General features: G+C 36.5%; 1 protein-coding gene across 1 annotated transcript in view; it reads right to left on the reverse strand.

The window, feature by feature from the left end:
* Positions 1-11776, reverse strand: part of LOC138705142 (protein takeout-like) — a 32798-nt gene extending 21022 nt beyond the window's left edge. The window contains exons 1-2 of the mRNA XM_069833806.1: positions 11669-11776; positions 46-148 (exon numbers count right to left, since the gene is read on the reverse strand). Of these exons, the coding sequence (XP_069689907.1) occupies positions 46-148; positions 11669-11773 (208 nt within the window). The 5' untranslated portion in view covers positions 11774-11776. The remainder of the gene's footprint in view (positions 1-45; positions 149-11668) is intronic.
* Positions 11777-12162: the final 386 nt, after the last annotated feature.

Raw genomic sequence — 12162 nt, forward strand, 5'->3', positions numbered from 1 at the left:
TATCAACATCGTTCATAGCTGAAATAGATTCAAATATTGACTCACCGTTTTTCTTTGTCTCCTTCCCTTCGCTAGCATCAACAGAGAACAGAATCGTTACGAGAAAGGTGAAATTAATTCTCTTCATCTTATTTATTTTCTGTTGGACCTGAAAGAAAGGCGGTTTATTGCTTTGAAGATTAATAACAGAATGGTTTATATTATGAATCCGATCATCTATCAAATACGTTCGCAGCTACTCTTCATGGACTCCTGTAAAAAAATTGTCCTTTATATTTTTCCACTTGACGAAAGGAATAATTCAGCTAATACTCGTGAAACGCCATAAAGCGGCAAAATATTGTCAGATTACTAGCTACATATTGGGATAGACGAACGCTCTGTACAATCAATGTCCAGGTTTCAAGGCCATACAACATTTTATAAAAATTTTAATTGGTATTTATTTTTTTCTTTCCTCATCAAACATTTTATAATTGTGTCGCACATGCTTTCTTATATGTTCAAGGACATTTTTGTCCCATAACCTTATTGATTTCAACTAGTAGGCCTATATTATCTCTCTGTATAAGCTGATTATTGTTCTTATTAGTCAATGTCAATATTTCCTATAATTTTGCCTTAATTTAGAATCGAATATTTACTTCACCTTCAGTCCACATAGGCTTATACCATGTAGATGCCTAAGATACTAAATTCACCAGGAAATTATTCTACGTTATATTAAAATATAGAATTCTAAACTGACTCTGTAAAATGTCAAGTACAGAAGCTTCAGTTCGGTATCCGGAAAAAATTCTACGTACTGCTACGATAATATATCAATATTGATTCATTACAGATATTATTAATTCTAGATTCAGAAGAGAAATCAAGGATTTTCTTAGATTTAAAATCCGCATGTGACAATATTACCACTTATTATTTATGTCAACAATAGAAATTTTGGAATTTCGGTAATAATAACAATAATAGATAATTTTTCGGAACATGTCGTTCAAATTCGTCTACCTTTCCCTACATCTAGAGATGGGACCAATATATCGGTTTTTACCAAATACTGATATTTTCGTTTCGATATATCGGTATCGAAATTTTAATTCAATGTACCATATAATATACCGATTTTCTCATAAATTTATCGTTTTTTGTGGAATTATCATCATTATCAACAACAACAAAATCCACACTAGGTAACTCCGATAATTCCCGAGAGATGGCGCTAATGAAGGTGGACTGTTACATAACTGTGTAACCTTGAAATATTCAATACAATCAATACCTTGCTCTAATTGACTGGACTGGAATGCGAATTCAAACTGGTTAATATTTACTTACTTACTCATGGCTTTTAAGGAACCGGGAGGTTCATTGCCGCTCTCACATAAGCCCGCATCGGTCCCTATCCTGAGCAGGATTAATCCAGTCTCTACAATCATATCCCACCTCCCTCAAATCCATTTTAATATTATTCTCCCATCTACGTTTCGGCCTCCACAAAGGTATTATTCCTCCGGCCTCCCAACTAACACACTATATGCATTTGTGGGTTCACCCATACGTGCTACATGGTCTCCCCATCTCAAAAGTCTGGATCTTATTTTGGGGTTTCGTAACAAGCTGTTTTTTTACGGTGATGGGTTCTTAGCCCTTCGCCCAACCCCTAAGCTGGAGGCCCACCCTTCATCGACTTATTCAATATATTCTTAGCTATCCTCCATATCTGGAGGCCGTCTCCTCTATTCGCAACTTGAGGACGCGCCACGCCGTAGTGATACATTGTTATTAATGTTCTCCAAGGCAGGAGCAATTCCCACCCTGAAATGGAATCTTCTGACCTCAAAACAGGTGTCAAAGCTTTTATTTTTATATTCTAAAATGGAAAGAGAAACAAGGATTTAATACCGACGTGACATTTGTTTATGGCTATGATTTCTATGCACAACCTAGAACCGACATTCTGTTTTCTTATTATATCCCTAGTGCATAAAAATTCTATCCCTTTCATCATCACCATTGATCTTTGGAATGTTGGAGTGTAACAATAATTTTCAATTGGAACTTAATATAAAAGGATTGTATCAAATCAGTTATGAAATTTGTTAAAACTTGTAACATTCTAAGTACGGTTTTTTTACATTTAAAAATAATTACAAATTCTTTTTACTTATATGTAAAAATGACTACGTTGTTAGGTAGAAAAGAGCATTATATCTGTGTCCTGGATTAAATTCTGTACAGAATTAGAATAATTGAATCGTGTTCCAATATTAAATACTCAACCATGTAGAGTTCACTTAACTCTAAGTACGGTTATCTTACATTTAAAAATAATTACAAATTCTTTTTACTTATATGTAAAAATGACTACGTTGTTAGGTAGAAAAGAGCATTATATCTGTGTCCTGGATTAAATTCTGTACAGAATTAGAATAATTGAATCGTGTTCCAATATTAAATACTCAACCTTGTAGAGTTCACTTAACTCTAAGTACGGTTATCTTACATTTAAAAATAATTACAAATTCTTTTTACTTATATGTAAAAATGACTACGTTGTTAGGTAGAAAAGAGCATTATATCTGTGTCCTGGATTAAATTCTGTACAGAATTAGAATAATTGAATCGTGTTCCAATATTAAATACTCAACCATGTAGAGTTCACTTAACTCTTTGCCACTATATCATTTCAGCTCATCTTACTTCCACCATAATTTTTATTTTGGTTAGGTACATACATCATAATATGGTATTGAAAATGTATTGTTTATTGTTACAATTTTACATTTATGCTTTTGACTGTTATGATGTGAATTTCAGTGGTAAAAAAAGAATATTAAAATTTAAGTAATTTTATTGTAATTCGCAGTGGCGAAGCTACGTGGAGGCAATTGAGGCAATGCCTACCCAGAAAAAACCTCAAGATAAAGAATTACAAACAAGCCTACTAACATAAATTTCTCGACAGTAATAATTGTTGTGATTGAGAAAATCAGCAGTTTATACAGGATTCTTCGCTCATGTCAACGACAAAATCTGTTGTGCTCGGCCAGGGTTATGGGCATCTGCGAGTGAGACAATTTCTCGCTTGCCTCTTCTGCCACTTCAACAGGCTTTGGCTTTACGGCAGGGATTGGAGGTGACGGAAAAAGACGTGAGGTTGTTTGAATTACTAGCAAACCCCTCCACGTCGCAAGGAGGCATGTCTCACGACCAACCACAGTGACCAACAAAGAATATTCGGACTTTTTCTCGCTTGCAGTTATAGTGTTGCCAATTTATGGTAGCTAGATCTAACTATTTTTAACTAATTTTCAGCGGCAACATAGATGAAAGTTTTGTATTGTATTATTTTTTTGTTAATTTAGCGAGTTTTTAAAGCCCTCTTAGCGACAGGAGTACAAATTTTCTCCATTGATAGCATATTTATAGTGAATTTTTACTGCTGTTTAAGGACTTTATATCACAAACACTGTTGGCAACGATGCTTTAGTGGGAAATGCTCCTTTTGATTTAGTCGGCGCAAAAGTTACTCAAGACCATTTTTGTTGTTAGAATTAAGTGTGAGTTTACTAGAATGTGCCCGAAATAATGAGTGAGTGAAGATCATTTTTGTATTATTTTCCCTTCAAAGACTTCTAGATTATATTGTCCTAAATGGCCTGGAAAGTGTATACTCGTATGTGGAAGTGTTCAAATTAGTTCGTTTGTTTTTAATGTTTCCTGTGACCACAGTCTTCTGAAAGGAGTATGAGTACTTTGAAAAGAATAAAAACATACTTGCGTAATTTTGATCAATGAAAGACTCAGCTGTCTCAGTACCATTGCCATTGAGAAAAAGCTAGTGAAAGAACTGATGAGTGACCAGATGTTCAAGGATCGTGTCTTTGACAATTTTGCCACCAAGAAAACTCGCCGTTTGGAACTATTGTACAAAAAATTTAAGGTAAGACTTTCTGCCTACCCACTCTTTAAAAACTGGCTTCACCACTGGTAATTCGTAAATGTTAATCTGAAAATGCAGCTTACGAAATAGCGATATATCGATAATCGTTTGATATATCGATATATTTTTGTAATTTATATCGATTATCGAAATTAGGTTTGCAATATATTTCAATATCAATATATCGGTATTTCAATTATTTTCTCCATCACTTCCTATCTCTAAATTCCGTAATTTGTGACGGAACATGTGTTCTAAGCATGCGTCGTATGGTGGCGGCAGCATATAAGGAATTATGGGTATTCCTATCCGCTGGTGGCGGTATCTGTTCTGTCATGTCATATTAAACTAGTACGAGTAGATAGTGTAGTTTATGATGAATTTTGTGGAGTTATATCAGGCTATTATCGACAGAAATTGAGCTAAAGAGTTGTGTGTTACGAGCATTTTATTGCCTAAGAAAAATTCAAAGAATAATGTTTCGTGCGGTAATGTAAAAACAGTTAAAAGAAATGTATAAATTTTAACTTTCTGTAATGGACTATCCACAGAGCTTGTAAAAAATCGTCATTGGTTTCAGTGTAGTGAATTGACATGTGTTACAGAGTTTGTCGTTGATGTATTTAAAGTTGTTAGTGGTAGAAGATTTTGAGACAGTCGTCGTTAATTGTGTAGTAATTGATTATTGTAATTTTACTTACAAATGTTAAAGAATTTGGACATCTTTAAAAATTGCATAAAAACGGATGGTCAACCCAGCAAAAGTGATCGTTTGTATGTGTTCGAACTTTTCTATCGTTAAATGGAGGAAGTTTCTGGAAGAGCTATGACAATAAATTATGTTCCCTCCATTCATTAGGAATATCACCAAAGTCTAAATTGGCTACAGCTGGGAAGAACTAGGACCCAAAACATGTACAGGAGAAAAGGATCATTATTAAGGTATGTTAAATGCACACGATTTCATCAGTGACGTACGTAGGCAATTACGCTAATTCTTCAGAAGAAGAAAACTAAAGGAGGCACAGTTTTTTCTTTAACAATAGCGTTCAATAAATGGTACATAGTGCTAAGTACGTGCTTTTTTTTCGATACGGGTATTTAGGTCTATTTGACTATAGAATATCGTTAGTGAGTTTATGAGAATTTATGTTGGCTAGATTGAAGAAGGGATGTCGTCATAAGATTGACGTCATAAGTTACAGTAATTAGTTTTTGTTTTTGCCGGGATGTATTCAGCGTTTTATAACTATGATTGGTGTATTTAGGTTATTTAAATGGCTGTAGATTCTGGTTTTATTGTCAATTGGTATTAATGTACGTAGTTTGAAACTTTAAATGTTCTACCGCTGTATCAAGTGTGTCAATAATAAGTCATTGTTATTTCTTGATTTTGAAATTACTTTTATTTATTGTTTACTTCGTTGGTTATGGATTCCGTTGCTGGTCCGAGTGGAGATAAGCGAAGGAGTGAGGATTGCATTTCTGAATCGTTTTATTATGAACATAGACATGCTTGGTATAGGCCTATTTGTTGGTATTTATGTATGTTGAGCGTGTATGTGGATCTATTCGTTGTTTCTTTTCATTTATATTTAATTTGGGTTTTAAATTTGTACGAGGACTACGGTTAAGACTGAGTTAGCTGGGTTAAATTGGGGGAGTAGCTAAATGACATAAGCCCGAGGTATGTGACAAGGTTAGTGGGTTTAGTTGAGGGGGATAACTGAGTGACGTGAAGCCGAATACTCTGAATTCAATTATTTAAATGTGTTTTCTCTCTCGTGTATAGTTTGGGGAGATGCCGAAATTTCACATATGGGAATGTGTTGATGATATCCTATTTTCAATAAGAGCAGATGAGTTTTATTCCAGAATGGGATATTGTGAAATTCTTTTGGTGACATCTTACTTTTAATAAGAGCGGATGGGTTATGTTTCAGAATGGGATATCGTGAAATTGTCTGTAATTATTGGTTTTTAGATAGCTTTATTTACTTGTATTGTTTTACGTCGACCATGTTGTGACGTCCCTGCCGCCATGTTGTGACGTCATCGTTTGTTAAACTTTATGAAAATTAAGCGTGAACTACAATAAATTCGGCCTGGTTGGCGCAGTTGGTATAGCGCTGGCCTTCTATGCCCGAAGTTGCGGGTTCGATCCCGGGCCAGGTCGATGGCATTTAAGTGTGCTTAAACGCGACAGGCTCATGTGAGTAGATTTACTGGCCTGTAAAAGAACTCCTGCGGGACAAAATTCCGGCACACCGGCGACGCTGATATAACCTCGGCAGTTGCGAGCGTCGTTAAATAAAACATAACATCCTACAATAAAAGAATCTCGTTTCTGTTTTAAAACGGAATATCATGAAGTTATGATATCCTATTGTAAATAATAGCGGATGGATTCTGTTTTACAATGGGATATCGTAAAATGATCTATAATTATTGTTTTTTTATGGTTTCTTTAATTGTGTTGTTTTTATGTCGGTCGTGTTGTGACATCACTGTTGCTATGTTGTGACGGCATCTTTTTGTTAAACTTTACGAAGATTACACAATATCCTATTGTAAAAGAATCGCCATTTTTTTTCTAAAATGAACTTGATGAAAAATATTATGCGTACACATTTAACAACCTATCATATCGTAACTGCTTCACGTTTATGTAGTAATAGTATTTATCGTAATGTAGACAGACTAGTTCCTGACCAAAAGGTATAGGCGATCTAGTGATTATTTGTAATGACTGCTAAGCCATGTATGCCTATTACGTATTTAACTTGATTTGAAATGTATAATGTAATTGCATGCCGCATTAGTTTTGTACATTACTAAGCGGAAGAGAAGCCAAGTTCATGCAAAAAAGTTGAATGGAATGGAATTTTCTGAAGGGGGGGGGTCATTATGACCCAGCACTGCGACCTTTTACGATCTGTTACACTAACCCTTAAGTTAGACGCATTCTCAAACCCACACCGGCTGATTACACAAGTTTCGAGCAGGCAACCCCTCTAGACTAGACGGCATTTCGGAAGGCGGTCAATTGCTATATGCGCCGTAGCATTTCTGGTATGTGACGTCACGAGCTTGTACATTAGAACCAATCGGAATCAGTTCGTTTGTTCAAGTGTGAGTGTTTCAATACATTGAATAAGTAAAACTAACATTTACTGTATGTGTGTAAGATAAATAAATGGAAGAAGAGACTGTAAAAACACAAATACTGCGGAAAATAATGTTTAAGGCGTATAATCGTTTTAAAAACGTCGACGAGCAGAACGCTGCCGGCCATCCTGATGCTGACTGCAATGTTACCAACGCGCAAGAAACTACTGCAGAAGTGGGATTGAGAAGAGTGCAAAGAATATTGTTAGTGAAGGAAAGAGGGTTTGTTTGGTGGCATGCTTACAGTAATCAAAGGGTGAGGTCAATATTGTCTTTTGATAATTTAAATTCTCTCCTGCGCTATTTGTATTGCACGTGCTCGTGAAGAACGATGTGGCAATGTTGTACGCTGCCTTGCTCTCTCTACCTGTCTCTCTCGACGCAAACGCTAGCAGACTACCGCCTTCCGAATTGCCGTCGACGTTTCTAGGCCAGCCGACGGCGTTGGAAATGCTGTGGAATGATGACGAAACGAAGAAATGTTGACGGAATTGTGTAGATGCCTAATATGGGGGAACGGAAGAACTCCGAGAAAACCGCGGTAATTATTTTCTTGTGTGCCAAATTGAACGTTGGTCAATATGGCTGACATCATCGAGGATCTGTGACAGGTTAGGTTTGATTTGTTCAAGTTTTTGGTTCGACTAATATATTATAAGTTTTTCTGGTAGGCATACCATATAGAATGTTAGTTGGGAGGCCGGGAGGAAAAAGGTCTTTGGGGAGGCCGAGATGTAGATAGGAGGATAATATTAAAATGGATTTGAGGGTGGTGGAATATGATTGTATAGACTGGATTAATCTTGCACAGGATAGGGACCGATGGCGGGCGTATGTGAGGGTGGCAATGAACCTCCGGGTTCCTTAAAAGCCATAAGTTAGTACGTAATAAAATATCATTTTTATGTTATGTAATAAAATATTATGTTTATGTTATGTAATGTTCTGTGATAGAAGAGTATTATTTTTATGTTATGTAATAAAAGAGTATTATTTTGGTTACATTTAATGAAGTGCAATACATATTTATGTGTAGTTTTGCAGTATCTTATTGATTTGAACAGTCGACCTGGTTGGCAAGTTGGTATAGCGCTGGTCTTCTATGCCCAAGGTTGCGGGTTGATCCCGGGCCAGGTCGATGGCATTTAAGTGTGCTTAAATGCGACAGGCTCATGTCAGTAGATTTACTGGCATGTAAAAGAACTCCTGCGGGACAAAATTCCGGCACATCCGGCGACGCTGATATAACCTCTGCAGTTGCGAGCGTCGTTAAATAAAACATAACATTTTTTTTTATTTGAACAATAATAGATCCATATAGTTTGTTATAATCCGATCGCGTTCCGCCACTGGTGCCGTGTTGTGTACAAACAGAATTTCAAAGAAGGAATAAACGTATCGCTGTTGTTGGAAAGTGGTGTGGGTTAACAAAACAAAAAGCGAGTTGGTCTCCAGTTCCCCATGCCGGCGGGCTCACGTTGATGTAACCAATTGCATTATTTTCGCGTTACAAATAATTAGTGTAATTAGATGTATGACTTGAGGCTTTCCCGGCGTTTGGAATAATAAACTTATTCTCGGAATTCCCTGAAGAAGATGGCAGAGCTAGTCATCGAAAGCTTGGAAGCAACTATTCAATTCACCTAATTATTCCATATTATTAGATGTGTTTGAAAAAATGTACATATTTAGTTTGACTTGTATTTCTACAAAAGTTAGGCTTATGTATCATACAGGGACATCATTTTATTTTTACTTCAATTTTTATTGTACCTGAGTTCTTTAATGTACTTCACTCCCACCCCTTCTACTAAGGAAGTTCCAACTCCACACAGAACCAAGACCGCAGATAGTAAGCAGTACTGAGTTACTGAGTATAGTACGTTCCAGAAATATGTTCGCGTTTTCCAGTGACGAAAGAGCTTTCAATATTGAATCATATTTTCGCACAGATACTGTCCGTTTGCCTACGTCGCATCCCGATTTTCCCCACCTGCTTCTGCTCGCCCCTCTGTAAAAGCTGGGCTGTCTTAGCTCTTTTCTGAAAACATTAATTTCTCTTAGGAATTGGACGTTTACGTAATATTATACAGCTGTTTAATTTAACTTAAATAAAAGGGCCTTGTTAAGTAATTAACTGGCACGTGATTTCCTCCCTTTCTACAATCCTGCGGCATAACCACTTGGACGGACAGTAGATAGCATGTCTGAATAATTTTATATTTTCGGGTCGGGCAGAAGTGAAGATTGAATTCACAGTACGTAGAGTAGGTACAGAATTATTTCAACATGAGTTACTAGTACGAAGGACGAAACTGGCAATTGGAATTAGATGCAATAGTCTATAGTGCGATAATATGCACAAAAGAACTGAAACCTGTATCGAAATGAACGGCCACCATTTTCAAAATTGTGTTTAAATATTCATATTATGATTATTTTTCAATTTAAGTTCTTTCTCTATAATGTACGCTAATGTGCTGTAGACAGTATAATATACACTGCATAATGAATACGTTCGCATGGATAACTCACTTCGTGAGTAAAAACACTTAATTGATTAAAGAAAAACGTAATGAAAATTATCAAACTCAAAAAAGCGATATTTCCTAGTTTACGTAAATGGATGAACTACTTTTCTTCCATCCTATACCTAGTAGAGTGATTTGTGTTTTACACCAGTATCATCGAACTCCAGTCTTGGACGGGGGAGCAAGCGGTGTTTCCGGTTCTCTAAATGTATACAAAGGTTAATATTAAAATTGTTAGTAAAAATAAAATGATGTCCCTGTACAAATACTTCAGGGAAATTGAAGACAAGAATCATTCTACGCTGCATACCATTCCACATTGTTTTAATGAGTAATCAAACTTATTATTTTTAGGGAAATTATGTCTTTGTATTTACATAAAAATCTCTCAAATTAATTCAAATTCATATATCGAAAAATTTACTGTTCTGTCTCTTCTTAATGGGCTCCATTTTAATAACAATATCAAAGCTTCCGTATTACGGGCCAAACAGTCAACATACGGAACTAATAAAATGCGTTCAGTTTTACATTCAGCGGAGAAAACGTTATCTCAGTACGTATATGCGCCCACTCATAATGATGTCACATCATCTGTTGTGAACATTGCAGTCGGTAAACACTCATGCAGTATTAATTATCTGTGCATTTCGAACTGGCAGCTCGAGGATACAAATGATTACATTGTAATCGAGATAACACTCATGCGCGACGCGAGATTCTAGGATACAAATGATTACATTGCAATCGAGATAACACTCATGCGCGACGCGAGATTCGAGGATACAAATGATTACATTGCAATCGAGATAACACTCATGCGCGACGCGAGATTCGAGGATACAAATGATTATATTGCAATCGAGATAACACTCATGCGCGACGCGAGATTCGAGGATACAAATGATTACATTGCAATCGAGATAACACTCATGCGCGACGCGAGATTCGAGGATACAAACGATTACATTGCAATCGAGATAACACTCATGCGCGACGCGAGATTCGAGGATATAAATGATTATATTGCAATCGAGATAACACTCATGCGCGACGCGAGATTCGAGGATACAAATGATTATATTGCAATCGAGATAACACTCATGCGCGACGCGAGATTCGAGGATACAAATGATTATATTGCAATCGAGATAACACTCATGCGCGACGCGAGATTCGAGGATACAAACGATTACATTGCAATCGAGATAACACTCATGCGCGACGCGAGATTCGAGGATACAAGTGATTACATTGCAATCGAGATAACACTCATGCGCGACGCGAGATTCGAGGATACAAGTGATTACATTGCAATCGAGATAACACTCATGCGCGACGCGAGATTCGAAGATACAAATGATTACATTGCAATCGAAATAACACTCATGCGCGACGCGAGATTCGAGGATACAAATGATTATATTGCAATCGAGATAACACTCATGCGCGACGCGAGATTCGAGGATACAAACGATTACATTGCAATCGAGGTAACACTCATGCGCGACGCGAGATTCGAGGATACAAGTGATTACATTGCAATCGAGATAACACTCATGCACGACGCGAGATTCGAGGATACAAATGATTACATTCCTATCGAGATAACACTCATGCGCGACGCGAGATTCGAAGATACAAACGATTACATTGCAATCGAGATAACACTCATGCGCGACGCGAGATTCGAGGATACAAATGATTACATTGCAATCGAGATAACACTCATGCGCGACGCGAGATTCGAGGATACAAATGATTACATTCCTATCGAGATAACACTCATGCGCTACGCGAGATTCGAGGATACTGGGTCTATGGACTCTAGTTTCTTATCCAAGAAACACAGATGATTAAGTTGCAATCGAAATAACACTCATGCAAGAAGCGGGCTTAGTAAAGATGCAACCTACAGTAATATGAACATTTGTCGGAAAAGAGATTTTGGTGACGAAAAAAGCAGTTTTCCATCAGATCTTCATATTATTCGTACAGTCACAAAAATAATTGACTGACTCACCTTCCTTTCCTTCCTCCACCTCACGGATCTTGGAACTGAATGCATGTGGAGAGCGGAGTTTGCTCTTGTCCTTGACAGGCACAAGAGCGCGAAGGCCAACCACATCTGCCTTCCACCATGCAATTTGTTTCAGGTGTTGAAAAAGTCTCAGCAACTGTTTACCTATTTTGTTTGATATGTTCTTCGTGCCCGGAAATGATTTATTGGTTTATACAAACATATATTTCGATTTGTAACAACAATGAAATAATATTACACCAACAGAATGTTAATTATAACATAGATTGCTTAAGGATACAATACTTGGTAATTGTATTAGGAGCGTAGTTATTATAAATAATTATTCTTAAGAAATATAAGAAAGAACAAAATAAAAAAGCAAATTAATATTGCAAACTTCATCTGATTTTTATTTTGAAAAGTAAGCAAAATCTCATACATGAACAATGCAAAAATTAAGTTAAATTTAGAAAAACAAAAATAATATATATATA

This window comes from Periplaneta americana, chromosome 1 (genome assembly GCF_040183065.1).
Source record: "Periplaneta americana isolate PAMFEO1 chromosome 1, P.americana_PAMFEO1_priV1, whole genome shotgun sequence".
NCBI classification, from domain to species: domain Eukaryota; kingdom Metazoa; phylum Arthropoda; class Insecta; order Blattodea; family Blattidae; genus Periplaneta; species Periplaneta americana.